We start from the raw sequence: 16,410 nt of genomic DNA, 5'->3' as shown, positions 1-16,410 counted from the left end.
TTTTTTTTTTTTTTTTTTTTTTTTTTTCTCTCATTATATTCATATATATATATATATTGAAATTGTTTAAGTGTATGGGTTTCCATGATTGAACAGGTTGTGTTGAAGATGAAGAGCAGGCACGTGGCGGGAACCATAACCAAAAAGAAAAAGAGTGAGTTTTTATTTAATTATTTAATTAAATTGTCTTTCTTGGGGATTGATGAAAGGTAAAGAGCAGACGCAGCAAAGTTAGAAAAAAATGGAAACGAATCATTTTACATAAGATTTAATTAAATTATATATAATAAAATAAAATAAAACACCGATTAACTTTATGCTTTTTTTGGGTTTTATTTATGAAATATGTTCGTACAGATTTGGTGGTGGGTGTAGTAAAAGACATTCCGGCATGGGCAGGGCGGCACCTGCTGGAGGGCGGCGAGGACCGGCGGTACTTTGGGGTGAAGACATTGCTCCGAGGGGTGGTGGAATTCGAGTGCAGAAACCAAAGAGAGTATGATATGTGGACACAGGGAGTTGCCAAGCTGCTTCTAGTGGCGGCTGAGAGGATTTGTAGGTTTTGAGAGATGCCGCCGCCGCCGCCGCCGTTTGGTCGGTGACAAAAGTGATGGGTTTTGTTTGAATGGGTTTAGGGTTTTAGTCAAAAAGAACCAAATTTGTTGGTTTAGTTTCACTTAGGCTTCCCCTTTAGTGAGGCGTGGATGAAGGATTCACATTTTTAATATATAATATCTCCTTAAAAGTATTCAAACTTACTTTTTGAAATGTAATAAATTTTAAAAATTATCCTTAGCATTAATTTCTTTCAAAAAAATATTTATTATCCAAAAAAAAATTAAAATTGCGAGGGAAGTAAAAATCATAGGTTTATAATCAAGGAAATGAATACGAATAAGGCATTTTGAGAAGCCCAAAGCAAAGTCACAGGAGTTTATGTTCAAAGTGAACAATATCATTACATTTTGGAGAGCGGTGTTTAATTAACAAAAATTATAATTAATTTCGAGTACCCGAAAAGAAAACAAATTTGCAAGAAAAGATTTTGAGTCTTATTTAGCTCAATAGACTATAATTAGGAGAGGGAACATTAAATCGGTTCTCCAGTATTACAACCCATAATATATCAAAATGCATCTATAAAATTTAATGAGATTTTGATAAACAAGGCGTAATTAGGACAAAATTTTAATGAGATTTTGATAAACAAGGCACCGGGGGAACTGTAGATGTGGATTCTCCATCAGCATTTTGGCAAAAAGATTTGGCTTCTTCATCAGAAGTTGATGTCGTAATATTCACTTCTTCCATAATAATATTTGTGCAACGAGCTCGAGAACAATCCAATGTAATTGCCTTTTCATTTGCTGATGTTCCATGGACGTCACGATATGTCACATCGCTCACTTTTATTTCCCTTCCCTACAAACAAACCAATATAAAAATCTATGACAAAATAATAATAATAATAATAATAATGAAAACGAGATGAAATTGATTTGTTGTGTACCTTATTTTTCCTTCCATATGCATAAGCTGTGTAATGTTGGTCGATAATGATTGGGTTTTTTACATTTTCGAGTGTTATTTTCTCAAATGTGATATTTTTTGCATATCCATATCCACCCTGTAATTACGGTTAAAAAATATTTAATAATTTTATAAGATATATTAAATATTATATATAAATAAATTAAAACATATTATCACCTCCCAAGTCTTGATTCTAACTCCATTTTGAGTGTCCTGTAAGATGCACTCACTTACATAGACATTTTCAACAACATTATAATCACCGTTTTTTCCTAAGCTTCCAATGCTTCAGTCAAATAAACACCACAAAATATATTAAAATAAATGAAAATTTCAACTAATATCAAACATGGAAAATAAAATGTAATTTTTACCTTATGCCATGACCGGGGCCACAAGTGAGACCTATTATATCAATATTTGAAGATCCATCATTAATTGCAATACAATCATCACCTGCAATATTTAACATTGAAGTCAATAAATAAAAACATAAAATTATGTACTTAATAATCACGGAGAATCATAACATTAATTTGTTACCTGTGCCTATAAAAGAATCTAGAATACGAACATTTTTTGATCCGGAAATATCAATTCCATCTGTATTTGGACTCTCATTAGGAGCAGTAATATGAATATCTGAAATAATTACATCATTGCAACTATTTATGGACATATGGTTTCTGCCACTATTAACATGCTTCGTTTTACTTAGATGAAGACGGTTGCAGTTGTGAAAAAATATTGCCTGCAAAATCATATATTATAAATTTAACCCTTGGTAATAATTAAAAAAAGTAAAAAGGTTAAAAGGAAAAAAAAAAAAGAGAAAAAAAAAGAAAAAAAGTTACCGTTGGCCGTTTGCAATGTTTATGACAATCTTTGTCCCACCAAGAAGAACCTTGGCCATCAAACTGTCCATCTCCTTTAACGGTGAGAGAATCTATGTCGTAAAATTGGATCCATTTATCAACACCATCACTGGACCATTCATCCTTGCTTGGAGCCATTACAATTCCACCAAGCTATAAAATCACAAAATAGTGTATAAATTTACCATAAAATTTTCAATTTCAATTTTTTTGAGCAACCGGGTTAGATAAGCTACATCAAAATTGATTCGTTTGGACTTGCAAGGACCCTGGAATTTGAGAGGGTTCAACAGGAAAGTTTTTCCAGATGGTACACGTAACGTTGGGTTGTCTTCTGTTGATGCACATGCATCATTCCATGCTTTCAAAAAAGCCTTAACACAGAGAAAAACAAATAAAACAAGTTATTACAAGCAATAACGAGAGAATCCCTCTAGAAAAAATCAACATTCAGATTAAACTAACTTCTGAATCATCCGTTTTGCCATTTCCATCTGCTCCATAATCAAGAACATTGAAATACGACGAAGCTGATTCCGTCAATGAGCTTAACACAACAATGAAAAAGAGGAAAACAAAGGAAACAAACAACTTCATTTCTGAGTTAAAATGAAGAATTTGAAGAGTTAAAAGATGAAAATACGATAGAATTGGATGGTGACGAATGAATGGATATGGCGAGTTTATATAGAGCAGAGAAATGAGAAATGTAAATTTTAATTTTAAAAAGATATATTTTGGAAGAATGGAAAATTAGAAAAGGAAAATATGGAAGGAAAAATAATTAGGATTTGATTAAATTATGGGCTTGATAAAAGCAAATCTCATATATGGATCACTTATTAAAATTCTATAAAATATATATATATATATAAAAATTATATTTATTTTAGGTATTTTTTTTAATAAATATAAATAAAATTTATTTCAGGTGATTAATTATGGGGATATTTATTTTGAGAAATTAATAGTTTTTGTATGTATATGTATGGTAAGTGACTAAGAAAGTGAGACAATTGGTCCAAATTTGTAGAATTCTAAACTTATTTTTGTATGAGATGCAACATTTTTGGTAACTTAATTATTATTTTTAGTATAATTAGTAATCTAATTAAGAGTAATAACAGTTTTTATTATTTAGTGGATACTGATATTTGGTTAAAATCTGTGAATTTTGTTAAATTTTATTTTATTTATTAATTTACTATATTATATTTTTGATGCAACCGTTTTTCTTACCTACCAAATACTATAAAAAGGGAGGTATTATAAGAAGACAAAAAATAAAACCCCAATACTATAACGCAATAAAATCTAGGTATGTACCAAAGTAGAAATATTTGATTTAATTATTATTTTTTTTATTATTATATTTATTTTATTCACTTTGTCTACGTCTTTTTGGCGTTGTAACAGGTGGAACCCGTTGAGTTATGCTCCATCGGACTTGTTTTTTATTTAATTTTTTTTTTTGGTTGGATTCTCGGTTAATCGGCTTCGAATGGTGCCAACCCATTTACAACAATCTTGTTCAACATCTTAGGATGACAGATAGTACGAATGATCTACGAACTAAAATAAATTCATGTATAATTATGGAATTGGGTTATAGTTTAAACAAATGTCGTATTATTTAATTTAAAATTTATAAATAATCGTTCAAAACTAACATTAAATAGAAAATTTCTTTCATTTGATTTCTAAGTTAAATAATCATATGTGTATTAATTAACTTCAATTTTATAAATAAATTAGTTTTTACTAAATTTCCATCACAATTACTTTAAATTAATTTTAGATTAAAGTTTTAATTTAATTTTTAAATTCGAAAACCCAAAATCGCCACCCTAACTGGACCCACCGGTCTGCTATCCGGTCCGGTCCAAGCTTCCACCAAATGGACCTGCGATTCTGGTATTCTATTTCCAACTATACCCTTTTCTTATATTCTTTCTTTACACATTTATTTTATTAATGTAAAAAACTCTCATTTAGGGAAAAGTCCATAAATATATGATATTCAAGCACAATAACTGTATACACGATTTTTTTTTTTTTTTCCTTTAAATATCGTCCAATAGAAAATAAAAAGGTGGGAAGAAAATACCAATGAATCTAGACAAGAAATATGACCCCAAGATTCCTGGGTATTATCGTCTTTTTGGGGTGCAATGAATCTGTATATAGGTGCTTTGTTTTCGCCCGTTCACGCGTTGCCTTAGAAGCATTCGAATTTGATCCGATTTTTATTCTGAAGCAGAGGCCGAAGGTCGCAGTTGACGATGGCTGTTCCTGACAAGGTAAATATCTCCTTCCAATTCTTTGCATCGCTTCTTTCCATGTCTTTGATCGCCACAAATTCTTCTGTTCTTCTTTTCCGTATAGAGTTTTGGTTTCATTTCTGCCTCACTTGGGGATGGTGTAGATTTAGGGTCAATAGGCAATCGGCTTTGCATTTATGGAAAATTTTTGGATGATTTCTTCTTGAGGTTTCGTTTTCTGTCTTGGAAATCTTGCGCGGTTTGTTCTTCTGCTAACTCCTAATATCAAGACGGTGCTGCCCTAGACTGAAACTTGCATTTACAGGATCCAAGAGAGGAAGTGATTCAGGCATGGTATATGGATGATACTGAGGAAGACCAGAGGCTTCCCCATCACCTTGAGCCCAAGCAGTATCTGTCCCTGCAACAACTGGACGGTAAGCCTTGCTAGTTGTACAGAGCTATGTGATTTCAGGTAGACTTATATCGTGTGAAATATGTTTACATTTTAGAACTTGGAGTTCTGAGCTGGAGACTAGACGCAGACATATATGAAACAGATGAGGAATTGATGAAGATACGTCGTGATCGTAATTACTCCTACATGGTAATAGTCTTTGAATTTTCCTTAGGGACAAAAACATGTTCTTATGCTTGAGAAAATTGGCTTGAAATCGATTTTGTCAGGACTTCTGTGAGGTCTGTCCAGAAAAGCTTCCTAATTATGAAGAGAAGATTAAAAGCTTTTATGAGGAACACCTTCACACCGATGAGGAGATCCGTTATTGTGTGTCTGGGAGTGGTAGGATTAGTTATATTTCTGGTTCTTCAATCATATCCATATATGTAGCTTATAATCTTCATTTTCTTTAACGTGGGTGGATGAAGGCTATTTTGATGTTAGGGATCTGAATGACAAATGGATTCGCGTTTGGGTGAAGAAGGGAGCAATGATCGTGTTGCCTGCTGGAATTTATCATCGCTTTACTCTTGATTCTGACAATTACATCAAGGTATAGCAATAGACCAAGCTTCTAAGTTCCAACCCAAGTACAATGTTTCTGATGAAGCAAATTTTTATAGGCTATGCGACTCTTTGTTGGTGATCCTGTGTGGACTCCTCACAACCGTCCCAACGATCATCTTCCCGCAAGGTATTGCCATTGCTTGGTTGGTTCGGTCTTGAGCTTTTCTCTTGTGCCCCCTGCCATGAATTTGTCTCTGTTACACATATCACTCTAACCTCTGTTGCTGCTCTGCAGGAAGGAGTATCTTAAATGTTTTGTGGAGAAGGAAGCTGGTAATCAAGCCGTTGATGCTGCAGCATGAACTCTGGCTACTCCCGCGTCCACAGTTTGAAATAAAAGTTATTATTTGTATGGTTTGGTATGCATGTTCGTTTTCTTGGAGATGTCTGTGGCTATTAGGAACCACAAATATCCGATGCTATAGTATTGTTCGCTTTGAGAATAAATTCTTATGACTTTACTTTTAGTTAGTTTTCTCAAGAGGCCTTGTTCCAATGAAGTAGTGTCGTGATCTTCCTTTTAATTAGTAAACGTGGGACTACTCCTTCCATCTTAGGCTGGTCATACTTGGAGGATAGTGTCGTGATCTTCCTTTTATTTAGTAAGCGTGGGACTACGTGGGGGACTACTTCCATCTTAGACGGGTCATGCTTGGCTAGAAATGACTCCATATGTGAATGTGCAGGATTGCAATAAAGAATTAAAGATGAATAGTGGGGGCTGTGGTGTGAGCAGGTTCTACACGAGTCCTTAGCTGGTAGAAGAATAAAAAATAAAAAAGAAGTGAAAAACAGAAGCGTTAAGTGGTGTATTTAGTTACGCGTCATTGGCTGAGAAACAATGCCGCTTCAGGCGCCACCACGTGTCTCTCCCACCTTTACAGTCCTATACGTGTCTCCCACCTTTATTTTAATTTTTAATTCCCTTTTAAATTTTAAATGACATTTTATTATATTACAAGAACAAATTTGCATTTAAAAAAAAAAAAAAAAAGCTTAACTATTTATTTTAATTTTTTATAGAAAAAATATCTTTTGATTCTCGTTATTCTTAAATAAAAAATGGTTGTTAGTTTAATTTTCATTTGATTTTTTTAATTAATTTTAACTAATGTATAGAAAAACTAGTGAAAATTGATATTAGTTAATTCAAGATTAGAGATGAAATAACAAATAGAAATAAAACATAAAATTTAAATATTTTTGAAACTAAAATTCTAAATAAAAATTAAGGTGAAAATGTTCTGAAAACAAAAAGTTAAATGAAAGATTTTTTTTAAAAACTTTTTGTATTTATCAAACAGGTTTAGTCGGCAAATCAAACTCTACAAGATATTTCTCTTATAATATGTTTTTTTTTTATATTAAAGATGACCCCACATGAAGATTCATTGGTCCACGTGTTCCTTTTCCAGAATTAAAAATTCCAAAAAGAAAAAAAATTATGACTTTCCCAAATGAGTAAGAAATATTTTTTAAGAGAGAGAAAAATATCTGTCACACCTTCCTTAATTAAATTCACGCCATTCTCAAAGGGGAAATGCCTCCCCTGTTTCTTTCCCCTGTTTCTATAATTAGCGCCGATTCGTTTCTCCATTCAACACCTTCTCTCTCTCACCTCGTCTCTTCAGTTCTTCACTTTTTCCTTCTCGACTGAATTTCAAAACGACCCAGATCATGAATTTTTCCCGCCAGGTGAAGGAGGAGTTTCCGGCGTCGAGTTCTTCCTTTTCCGGCGGAGTTTTGCCACCCACGGCGACGCCAGCTCCTCCTCAGCCGATGGAGGGGCTTCACGAAGCAGGTCCGCCGCCATTTCTGACAAAAACATACGAATTTATCGAAGACACAGCCACCGATCATATTGTGTCTTGGAGCAGAGGCAACAATAGCTTCGTGGTTTGGGATCTTCAATCCTTTTCCTTATCCCTTCTTCCCAAATACTTCAAACACTGCAATTTCTCAAGCTTCGTTAGACAACTGAATACCTACGTAAGTCAATTTCAAATGGGTGTTGTTTTAATTCAACCAAATCAATAGTTCTATGTTTTTTTTTCTGGTAGGGATTTAGAAAGGTGGATCCAGACAAGTGGGAATTCGCTCACGAAAGCTTCTTGCGAGGGCAGAGACATCTTCTGAAGCTGATTCGAAGGAGAAAAGCTCTGCAACCGAACGTTTACCACCAAGCTCCAGACCCATGTATCGAGGTCGGACGGTTTGGGCTCGACGGCGAGGCCAACCGGCTGCAGCGTGATAAACAGGTACTAATGGTGGAGGTAGTGAAGCTAAGACAACAGCAGCAAACCATGAAAACGTACCTGCGAACAATGGAACGGCGGCTGAAAAAAACAGAGACAAAACAACAACTAATGATGAACTTCTTGGCAAAAGCAATTCAAAACCCAGATTTCATCCAACACTTAATCCATCAAAAACACAAGAACAGAGAATTAGAGGACGCTATCAACCGGAAGCGAAGACGACGCATCGACCAAGGACAGCTGCCCGTCGTGAATGACGTCGCCCTTGATGATCAAATGAACCAAAAAGATAAGAGTTTAGAGAAAGATGATGATTTAGATGAGAGGTTTTGGGAGAATTTGTTGAACGAGGCAAATGAAGATTGTTAGACAAACACGACTAAGTTGAGGACATGACTCTATACCATGTTAGACGAATACGACTCTTCACAATAGTGATATTGTCCACTTTGAGCATAACCTCTTCTTATGGTTTTGCTTTAGGCTTTTGAAAAACCTCTATCAATAGTCTACCAATGGAGAGAGTATTTTTTATTTATAAACCTGATCATTCCTAAATTAGCACGCGCGCTTTTGAATTGGGATTTTGAGCTCCAATTTTAAAATAATAATAATTTTTTTAAAATTATTATTATTATTTTATATATATATTTCAAAGGGCCGAACTCCATGGGCCTCCAAACGTCCCACATTCATATGGGCCTACCGACAGCCCAACTTCTCATGTTATTAACGAATTTCCTTTCTTGTCTAATCACCATCCATCAAACCGTCAATATCGCTTCCCTCCAATTTATCCAGATCTCATCCGTTGATTTCCCACCACTTACAAAGTCCATAAATAAGTGCAGTAGACACGCACACACGTGATTATAGCTCAATCCCTAAACCAATTTTATTAAATTTATGTATAATTCTAATTTTACTACCTAAATAAGCTTCCAATTTTTTTCCTTTTTTATTTTGTAATTAATATATAATTGACTTTTTCAATATTAAACTCGAAACTGAAAATTTAAAAACTTGTCAAATAAACAGAATATTACAAATTTAGAGACTAAACTCAGAAAGGAAACAAATTTAATTTATTTCTCCCCCAACTAAAATTAAAGTGATGTATTTTTGTTTGTTGACTTTTATGAATAATTGAGAAAAATCTAAATTACAATGTTTGTCCTTATTTGTGGGCCCCTTAACAAATTTGTGGGCCCCACGGAATCAGATTCTAAATTAATCCTGCGTAATTTAGAAAATATGTGGATAAATAAAATTAATGGGAAATTAAAGGAACCACTACGAGGGCAATTCTGGAAATGGAGTAAATTTGTGTGACGTATCGACGTCGTAAAACCGATAGTACTATTTTTATTTTCTTATATTTTTCTTGTTTGTTCAGTTCTGAAAGCCTTCGATTGGAAGCTCCTCCGGTTTCTTTACCATTTCTCATTGTTCGTAACGAACGGGAAAGGATTATTGCGTTTGTTGATAACAAGTGTGATCGAGCGTCTCTGAGTTTCTTTATCTGTAATGCCGTCGGTGTGAATTTACTGCGGCTTGAATTTGCTTGGTTTTGAATTCTGATCGGCATTGGCACCGTACTGAAGGAGTGAGTCGAGAATCTGAGCATCTAGGGTTTTTTATTTTGTTGCTTGGTGTTTAGATGGGGGCTGTACCTTCTACGCCGCGTCGGACCAACTCACGGCCGCAGGATACGGTGGAGTATCTAATCGGAACTTTTGTCGGAGATGAGTCGTTTCCTATTTCCTCTGATTTCTGGCAGAAATTGATTGAGCTTCCTCTTAGCCTGCAATGGCCGACTGACTCCGTTCAACAAGCTTGCGAGCTTTTAGGTTGGTTATGCCTTCAATTGCTTTAAACATTTTAGGAGTAGGATTTCGCTTCCTTGAACTCTGTTGTACTATTGGTCTGGCTCAGAGGGAAGACTGGATGCCAAATTGAATGTGATCTAGCTTCTTAATTAGTTAGATAGTCTATGTTAATGGACACGATTATGTGCCGCATAAGATTCCATTAGGCCTTGATTAATGCGTAGGTGCCATGTTGGAGCTTTTATGTGCTATGGTTCAAACTGACAGATTCTAGTGCGCATGACATTTTTTGTTTTAATTAAGCAAATACTGAGTTCGTAGCAATTGGCTTTGTTTAAGGGTGGGCTGCGGCACTGGACATTATTGTGAAATTATTGTGAAATTATTGTGAAAGGTTTTAGCAACCTTGTGCGTCTTTACATCTCTTAGGCTTTGCATTACTTGTGCAGCAACAAACAACTACAAGACGAGGCATCTTTCAAAGATTTTAATCCACATGGCATGGTGCTTGCAAGAGTGCATTACGAACTCCGGAGCATCATCCTTGACTTATGAGAAGGCAATTAACGTCGTTTATGTCTCATCCGTGTTCTTGAAGCACTTGATTGAAAATGCGAAAAGTGACAGGATTGAAGAGTTATGTCTGTCCTTAAACGATACCGAATCAGCATCAAAAGAATTCATAGGAGGTAAAGCTTGTGTACACTGTAGAATGGGAGTTGATGATTTTACTAACTCGCTCTCCACATCATAAAATGTTCTCTTATATGCAAGTATGCGCTTAGAAAAGGTCACTACAATCTCATTGTTTCGGTTGATTCTGCATGTATGACGTTGGTTGAATTTGTATATCTGTTTGAGATTGTTTCTATTATTGAACTTCCATTGATTGTTTCTGTTGCTCAACCAGCACGTCTAGCTGTTTTAGCCGTATTTTCTAGTTCTCTTCGATATACCATAGGCTTCATTCTTCATCCTTTTATATTTTGCAGATCAAAATGTAGAAGTTTTTGTAATGCACTCTGTTCTTAGCTTTATTGGTTCGGTTAATGTAAGGTAAAAGTGTTGGATTAATCCTTCCCCTCCCCTGATGGAGAAATATTTAGGATTTATTATTCTGATTGTATGGTGTTTTCTTAATAGCGACGAGAAATACCTCCTCCATGTGGAACTGCTTAACTTTATGTTGATTGCCATGTCAACTCAACTTCTCTCTGGTCCATCTCCGAGACCCAAGGATTTTAATCCGTTTATTGATGCCGCCATGGCTCAGGTAACTGGATTTTTAACTTAGTCGAAACTTCAAAATGTTGTTGTGGCTAAGTTCTCATTGTAATTTTCAGGACAGTGCCTTGGTTATTGTGGTCATGCGAAAACTACTACTCAATTTTATAAGTCGGCCGAACCTACCTTTACATAGTTCTTATCCCATATTTTATGATGCAAATCAGTCCGGTGTCTTTCAGAGAGTCAGTTCTGCGGCAGGTACGACACTTTTTCTTCCACTTTTTTGAGTGTTTGCCAGCAGACTAAGTCGATAAGAATATCTTTAATGTCATTTTTAATGAATTTCATTCACTTGTGTCTTTGAAGCGGTTTTTTAGAGTATATGTGCAACGCTTGGTGTAATTTCTTGTCCAATTACTGGTTTTAGTTCTCTGATTTTGTTGTGTTAAAAAAATGTCATTTCTTAAGAGGCAGCTTTCGTCATATTTCGTCTTCAAGATCTATCTTTCACTACTTTTTGGTTCTTCATTAATGACAGTGAAACTGGACATCCAGGATTGGGTTTAATTGACTCTATCACATTGCTATGTCTAGTGTTTCTCTTGTTTTTTCTTGAATTAAGTTTCTAACATCCATATGCCCATGTCATTTTGTTGTCCCAACTCTTTAGTAGACGAGTTTTTTTATTCTTTCATTCACAGAAAGAAACTAAGCCTCTTTATCTGGTTTGGCATGTGGTTTATTGTATTTTTAGTTGTGAATGTGATTGTTGAGTGTGGGAGACAGTTTGAAGCTCCTGTTGCTGATATAAACCTCTGCTAACACGTTTCCCTTTCTACAGCAAATTTTGTGTTAATGCCATTCAACTACCTTGTCAGTTCAACTTCCCAAGGCTCTGAGAGTCCATTGGCTGATTGCAGTCTAAACGTTCTTCTCATTCTCATTCATTATCGCAAGTGTATTGTTAGCAATGAATCTCTAGCAAGTGGTGATAATGTTAGCTTAGATTCTCTTTTGAAAGAGAATGCAACCTTTTATGATAATCCGTATTGCAAGGCCTTAGAAAGTGCATCTGATGTTGAATGTAAGATATTAAGTTTTCTTTTCTACGTTGCTATTTCCTTCTCACGGTTTAGCCAGTTTATGCACGTTTGATGCTGGTTTATTGTGCTTGTGGTTGCAGTTGATCGTGTTGATTCAGATGGTAATGCACATAATGGTCCCTTTGTGCGGTTACCATTTGCTTTGCTGTTTGATACTCTTGGAATGTATGTATTTTCTTTCTTCTTGAACAAACGTTGATTATAATGTTTAAAATCCACGTGTTATGCATTCAGGGCGCTACCCATTATTTTGGTGAACTATATTTCAGTTTAGTGAAAAATCTTGCAGTTTCTTGTTGCTTTGTGTATGGATTAATTATATTGCCCAGATCATAGATCATTTACTGTGCTGTAGTACCTGGTTAAGTTAGAATACGTGCATACTTTGCATGTTTGCATCGATATACTATTTTTCGGCGCAAAGGCTGATGACATGAGACTACCTTTTGCTTTGAGCCCTTAATAGGATATGTATCTGCAGGTGCTTGGCCGACGAGGGCTCTGTGCTTCTGCTCTACTCATTATTGCAAGGGAATTCTGATTTCTTGGAATATGTTTTGGTGCGAACTGATTTGGACACATTGGTAAGTTGCTGGAGTGCGAATTCCAATATCTTGGGGTACATCATACATGCATATTAATCAAGTGCAACGCTTTGGCTAGTGTGATGTTTTAACTAAAATTATTCTTCGATCGATTGATGGGGATTCATTTGGATTAGTCATTTCTGTTTGTGACTTTATTCAAAATATTGTTGCGGTGTTAAGATTGTATAATGACTCCATATCCACTTCATGCAGTTATGTAACGACTTTTTCATACTTTGTCTTCTGTTTGATAATCTATAAACAGTTGATGCCAATTTTGGAGGCACTCTATAATGCTTCAACGAGGTCATCTAATCAAATCTACATGCTGCTGATTATACTTTTAATTCTTAGTCAGGATTCTTCATTCAATGCAAGCATTCACAAACTGGTAAGGCTGATATACCCTCTTGCATGGTTTCTTGCTTATATGAGGTTCTCTTAATTTTTATTACTACATGTACAGATACTTCCTACGGTTCCTTGGTATAAGGAGCGTCTTCTTCATCAAACATCTCTTGGTTCTCTGGTGGTAATAATCTTGATCAGGACCGTACAGTTCAACCTATCTAAGTTGCGGGTATGACTTGACAAGCCCATCTGATTAAAGTATGATTGTAGTAATTACAACAAACGTTCTGTGTGGTTCCATGTACAGATGATATCGTTTTCACATGCCCTTTTTATCTAATTCCGAAGTCTTAAATGCTTGGGATAAAATTAAAAAAAATATGTTGAATGCTTGTGGAGTGACAAATACCATGGGTTTATATTTAAGCACGTAGTATGTTGTATAACCTACTTGCGCGCAATATTTCAACAAACTATTCCTGGAATCTGTTCCCTGTCTTCTTCTTCATCTACTTCTTCTCATTTTCTTAGTACATACACATAAATTATGTGACGTATATGGTAACTTTTTTACAGGATGTATATCTCCATACAACTTGTCTTGCGACATTAGCAAACATGGCTCCTCATGTCCACCGTTTGAGTTCATATGCATCTCAGAGGCTTGTCAGCCTTTTTGATATGCTTTCAAGAAAGTATGTCATTAATTCCTTCTGTTGGCTGATTTTGCCCTTATAATTCTTTTCCATGGCACCATACACAATTCCCTTTTAATCAGAGATGAGATGGCTTCCACTTTAATTTTTCTTATTTAAATGGATGAACTCTTATAAGATTTTTTTTTGTGTCATGACCAACTTATGGACACCTATTCTCATGGGACGACTCTTGTATTATAGTTAGTCTTATGAGCTGCGTTCCTGCCGTAACTTTGGGTGTAGGTATAACAGATCGGCAGAACTCAAAAACATTAAGGTAGACAATGCTAAAACCGACTTCACAGAAATCAATTTCCCAGCAGATGATGCGGTAATTCATTAATGATTTGTAGGGTCATAACCAAATTCGTATTTGGATTCTATGGATGGTTTCACAATATTTCATGTGTTACTGAGGTAGATTTTTTTTGTTGTAGCCCACTGAGATACATATTTATACCGACTTCTTGAGACTTGTCCTTGAAATTCTGAATGCTACTCTGTCTTATGCTCTACCACGGAATCCAGAGGTAACATCATAGAAGCTGATGGAAGATTAAATAATTGGTTGTGTATTTAGCTTTATTCTTATTAACTCACCTCTTTTGTTATGGAATCTGTACACTTCCGCAGTTTATATATGCAATAATGCACAGGCAGGAAGTATTTCAACCATTCAAGAATCACCCGCGATTTAATGAACTTCTTGAGAACATTTACACTGTATGCTTCTGAATATTTTATCGGAAGCCCCACAGGGACTATGCTTTAGAATTTGTTACAATTTTATTTTATTTTCTCCCCCATCCCTGTTTATATTTCAATTTGACTTACTACTTGTTAGGCTTTGTCCGTCAGTTGCAGGACTTATTTACTTGTTAAAATGGTGTAGGTATTAGATTTCTTCAATAGCCGCATAGATGCTCAAAGAATGGATGGTGATTGGTCAGTAGAGAAAGTGCTGCAGGTTATCATTAATAACTGCAGATCATGGCGTGGGGAAGGATTGAAGGTGAGAAGAAACCCAATGTTTAGCTGAATAGCCTCTTCCAAGTTTCACAAATGATTTTTGAAGATCACTTTCCTTACTGCTTTGATCTTCTATATGAGTTTACATTATTGTAGATGTTTACTCAATTACGTTTCACGTATGAGCAAGAGAGTCATCCCGAAGAGTTCTTCATTCCATATGTGTGGCAGCTTGTACTATCAACCTGGTATCTTTCCTTCATCCTCCTTCTTGGAAAAATCTATATATTTGAGAAATCAAAACAGAGTCGGTTGTCCCACATCATAATTCATGAAATTCCCATGTAGCCAGATTTTAAAATTTATTTTCTGCTTATAAATTCATTTTAGTAGTTGTTTTATTTTTGTGGAGCTTTGAATCCTCTTGGGAAACATTTCATGTTGTTATCGTATCAACTTGTTAAATTTATTAAGTGAACATATCAGTTCTCTTATTCATCAGATTTTCTTTTATTTCCTCGCTTTTCTTCGATCTAGTACATGTAGCTAATCTTTGGGTTCTCTTCTCTATATCCAACTTTTTCAGTGGATTCAACTTCAATGCTGGAGTCATAAATTTGTTTCCGGCCAATCTTCCTTCTGAAGTAAGTGTCTTCAGCTATATATAATTAACTTTTCTTCCTTCTCTTTTTTGAAAATTTGCCTGTTTTGCTTTCTGCCTGTGTAAATTTTAGCCAAGTTTAGCTGAACTTTCAACATGTTTAAAACTGAGCTACCAAAACAATAAAGGGAAAAACGAAGATGAACAAAATGGAAATATGCCTACAATTTAATTCACAGCGAAATCTACTAATGTGAGATTTAAGTATTGAATTGTATACTTGCACACTTAATATCACAGAAAGAAGTGGATGAAGACACAACGGTAGATGATAAGCAACCAGATGGTGAGGCTCAGAAGTTGGCGATCTACATCGATCCTTAGCCAGATGTTAAAAGTATGACAATACCTGCTATCCTCGGTAGAGACGTGGATAATTTAAGGTGAATATGTATATAGATGAAAATAGGTGTGAAAACCGGTTGGCTCGAGTCGGATTTTCAGCAAAGCCAATCCAACCCGACCAAGTATGGTTACAGAACCGACTGATCCGATGCTATTTAGGGTCGGGTCAGGCCTTATTTATTTATTATTTATTATTTATATTTTTTCTAATGATTTTTTTATAGTAATTCTAAATCGTTCTAATCTTTTTGATTATCTTGTAGGTGGAAAAAAAACCACGTGATAAATATGACACCTTGGAAGTAAAAAAAAAAAAAAAAAAAAATCATGAACTCCAAAAGGTAACGAAGAATAAGAAAAACATATCACAGTTAACATGGTTATAGGGTATGGATGGTTGTGGATAACTATTATATTGTCATTTTCTTCCAATTAATAATGGTTATATGGTATGGATGGTTGTGGATGAACTATTATATTGTCATTTTCCTCTAATTAATATTGGTTTAATTTCTATGGATATTGGTTTATTCTTATTGAAATTTCTATGGAGAGGGTCAGAGTAGTACGAATAATTTGTCACCCTAATTAATATTTGATTGTGTTTCATGTTGTTTTTGTGAACATGGTCACCCCATTTCTTTCCGTACTTTAATAAAGATATAATAAAGATAATTAATTTCATG

At 35.0% G+C, this 16,410-nt stretch overlaps 5 protein-coding genes across 6 annotated transcripts in view; 4 read left to right on the top strand and 1 right to left on the bottom strand.

Moving 5' to 3' along the window:
* The window catches only part of LOC111457944 (VAN3-binding protein-like), a 3,571-nt gene extending 2,815 nt beyond the window's left edge, over positions 1-756 (top strand). For both annotated transcript variants that reach the window (XM_023100403.1, XM_023100402.1), the window contains exons 6-7: positions 97-154; positions 358-756. In XM_023100403.1, coding sequence (XP_022956171.1) covers positions 97-154; positions 358-566 — 267 coding nt within the window. In that variant the 3' untranslated portion in view covers positions 567-756. The remainder of the gene's footprint in view (positions 1-96; positions 155-357) is intronic.
* Positions 757-1,188: 432 nt separating this feature from the next.
* LOC111457994 (probable polygalacturonase At3g15720) lies at positions 1,189-3,005 on the bottom strand. Its single transcript, XM_023100474.1, has 8 exons — positions 2,874-3,005; positions 2,645-2,782; positions 2,388-2,561; positions 2,077-2,284; positions 1,908-1,989; positions 1,711-1,819; positions 1,511-1,627; positions 1,189-1,422 (listed from the first exon to the last, which is right to left on the bottom strand). Exons 1-8 carry the CDS (start codon positions 3,003-3,005, stop codon positions 1,189-1,191), a joined length of 1,194 nt encoding a protein of 397 aa, XP_022956242.1.
* A 1,598-nt stretch (positions 3,006-4,603) lies between these two features.
* On the top strand, positions 4,604-6,004 carry LOC111457449 (1,2-dihydroxy-3-keto-5-methylthiopentene dioxygenase 2-like). Its single transcript, XM_023099651.1, has 7 exons — positions 4,604-4,708; positions 4,995-5,106; positions 5,182-5,276; positions 5,357-5,471; positions 5,558-5,682; positions 5,753-5,823; positions 5,932-6,004. The coding sequence occupies exons 1-7, from the start codon at positions 4,691-4,693 to the stop codon at positions 5,996-5,998; spliced, it is 603 nt and encodes a 200-aa protein (XP_022955419.1). The 5' UTR covers positions 4,604-4,690; the 3' UTR covers positions 5,999-6,004.
* Positions 6,005-7,178: 1,174 nt separating this feature from the next.
* Positions 7,179-8,368, top strand: LOC111457713 (heat stress transcription factor A-6b-like). Its single transcript, XM_023100081.1, has 2 exons — positions 7,179-7,685; positions 7,757-8,368. The coding sequence occupies exons 1-2, from the start codon at positions 7,374-7,376 to the stop codon at positions 8,321-8,323; spliced, it is 879 nt and encodes a 292-aa protein (XP_022955849.1). The 5' UTR covers positions 7,179-7,373; the 3' UTR covers positions 8,324-8,368.
* A 945-nt stretch (positions 8,369-9,313) lies between these two features.
* LOC111457988 (dymeclin-like) lies at positions 9,314-15,930 on the top strand. Its single transcript, XM_023100462.1, has 18 exons — positions 9,314-9,804; positions 10,233-10,472; positions 10,776-10,839; positions 10,927-11,056; positions 11,127-11,268; positions 11,852-12,094; positions 12,194-12,278; positions 12,595-12,697; positions 12,966-13,091; positions 13,167-13,280; positions 13,628-13,746; positions 13,993-14,080; positions 14,187-14,279; positions 14,383-14,472; positions 14,642-14,761; positions 14,875-14,966; positions 15,305-15,362; positions 15,620-15,930. Exons 1-18 carry the CDS (start codon positions 9,615-9,617, stop codon positions 15,701-15,703), a joined length of 2,181 nt encoding a protein of 726 aa, XP_022956230.1. The 5' UTR covers positions 9,314-9,614; the 3' UTR covers positions 15,704-15,930.
* Positions 15,931-16,410: the final 480 nt, after the last annotated feature.

This window comes from Cucurbita moschata, unplaced genomic scaffold (genome assembly GCF_002738365.1).
Source record: "Cucurbita moschata cultivar Rifu unplaced genomic scaffold, Cmos_1.0 Cmo_Scf00020, whole genome shotgun sequence".
NCBI lineage: Eukaryota > Viridiplantae > Streptophyta > Magnoliopsida > Cucurbitales > Cucurbitaceae > Cucurbita > Cucurbita moschata.
Note: the sequence above shows the minus strand (reverse complement) of the source record. Positions and strands in the feature narration are given on the sequence as shown.

Excerpts from the sequence above, each read along its gene's own strand:
- LOC111457988 (XM_023100462.1), top strand. The coding sequence starts at position 9,615 with ATGGGGGCTGTACCTTCTACGCCGCGTCGGACCAACTCACGGCCGCAG. Across the intron at positions 11,057-11,126 it reads TTGATGCCGCCATGGCTCAG|GACAGTGCCTTGGTTATTGT; the intron begins GTAACTGGATTT and ends TGTAATTTTCAG. Across the intron at positions 14,762-14,874 it reads GGCGTGGGGAAGGATTGAAG|ATGTTTACTCAATTACGTTT; the intron begins GTGAGAAGAAAC and ends ACATTATTGTAG.
- LOC111457994 (XM_023100474.1), bottom strand. The coding sequence starts at position 3,005 with ATGAAGTTGTTTGTTTCCTTTGTTTTCCTCTTTTTCATTGTTGTGTTA. Across the intron at positions 2,783-2,873 it reads GCAAAACGGATGATTCAGAA|GCTTTTTTGAAAGCATGGAA; the intron begins GTTAGTTTAATC and ends CTCTGTGTTAAG. Across the intron at positions 2,562-2,644 it reads CCAAACGAATCAATTTTGAT|CTTGGTGGAATTGTAATGGC; the intron begins GTAGCTTATCTA and ends GTGATTTTATAG.
- LOC111457713 (XM_023100081.1), top strand. The coding sequence starts at position 7,374 with ATGAATTTTTCCCGCCAGGTGAAGGAGGAGTTTCCGGCGTCGAGTTCT. Across the intron at positions 7,686-7,756 it reads TTAGACAACTGAATACCTAC|GGATTTAGAAAGGTGGATCC; the intron begins GTAAGTCAATTT and ends TTTTTCTGGTAG.
- LOC111457449 (XM_023099651.1), top strand. Across the intron at positions 5,107-5,181 it reads GTCCCTGCAACAACTGGACG|AACTTGGAGTTCTGAGCTGG; the intron begins GTAAGCCTTGCT and ends TTTACATTTTAG. Across the intron at positions 5,277-5,356 it reads ATCGTAATTACTCCTACATG|GACTTCTGTGAGGTCTGTCC; the intron begins GTAATAGTCTTT and ends CGATTTTGTCAG.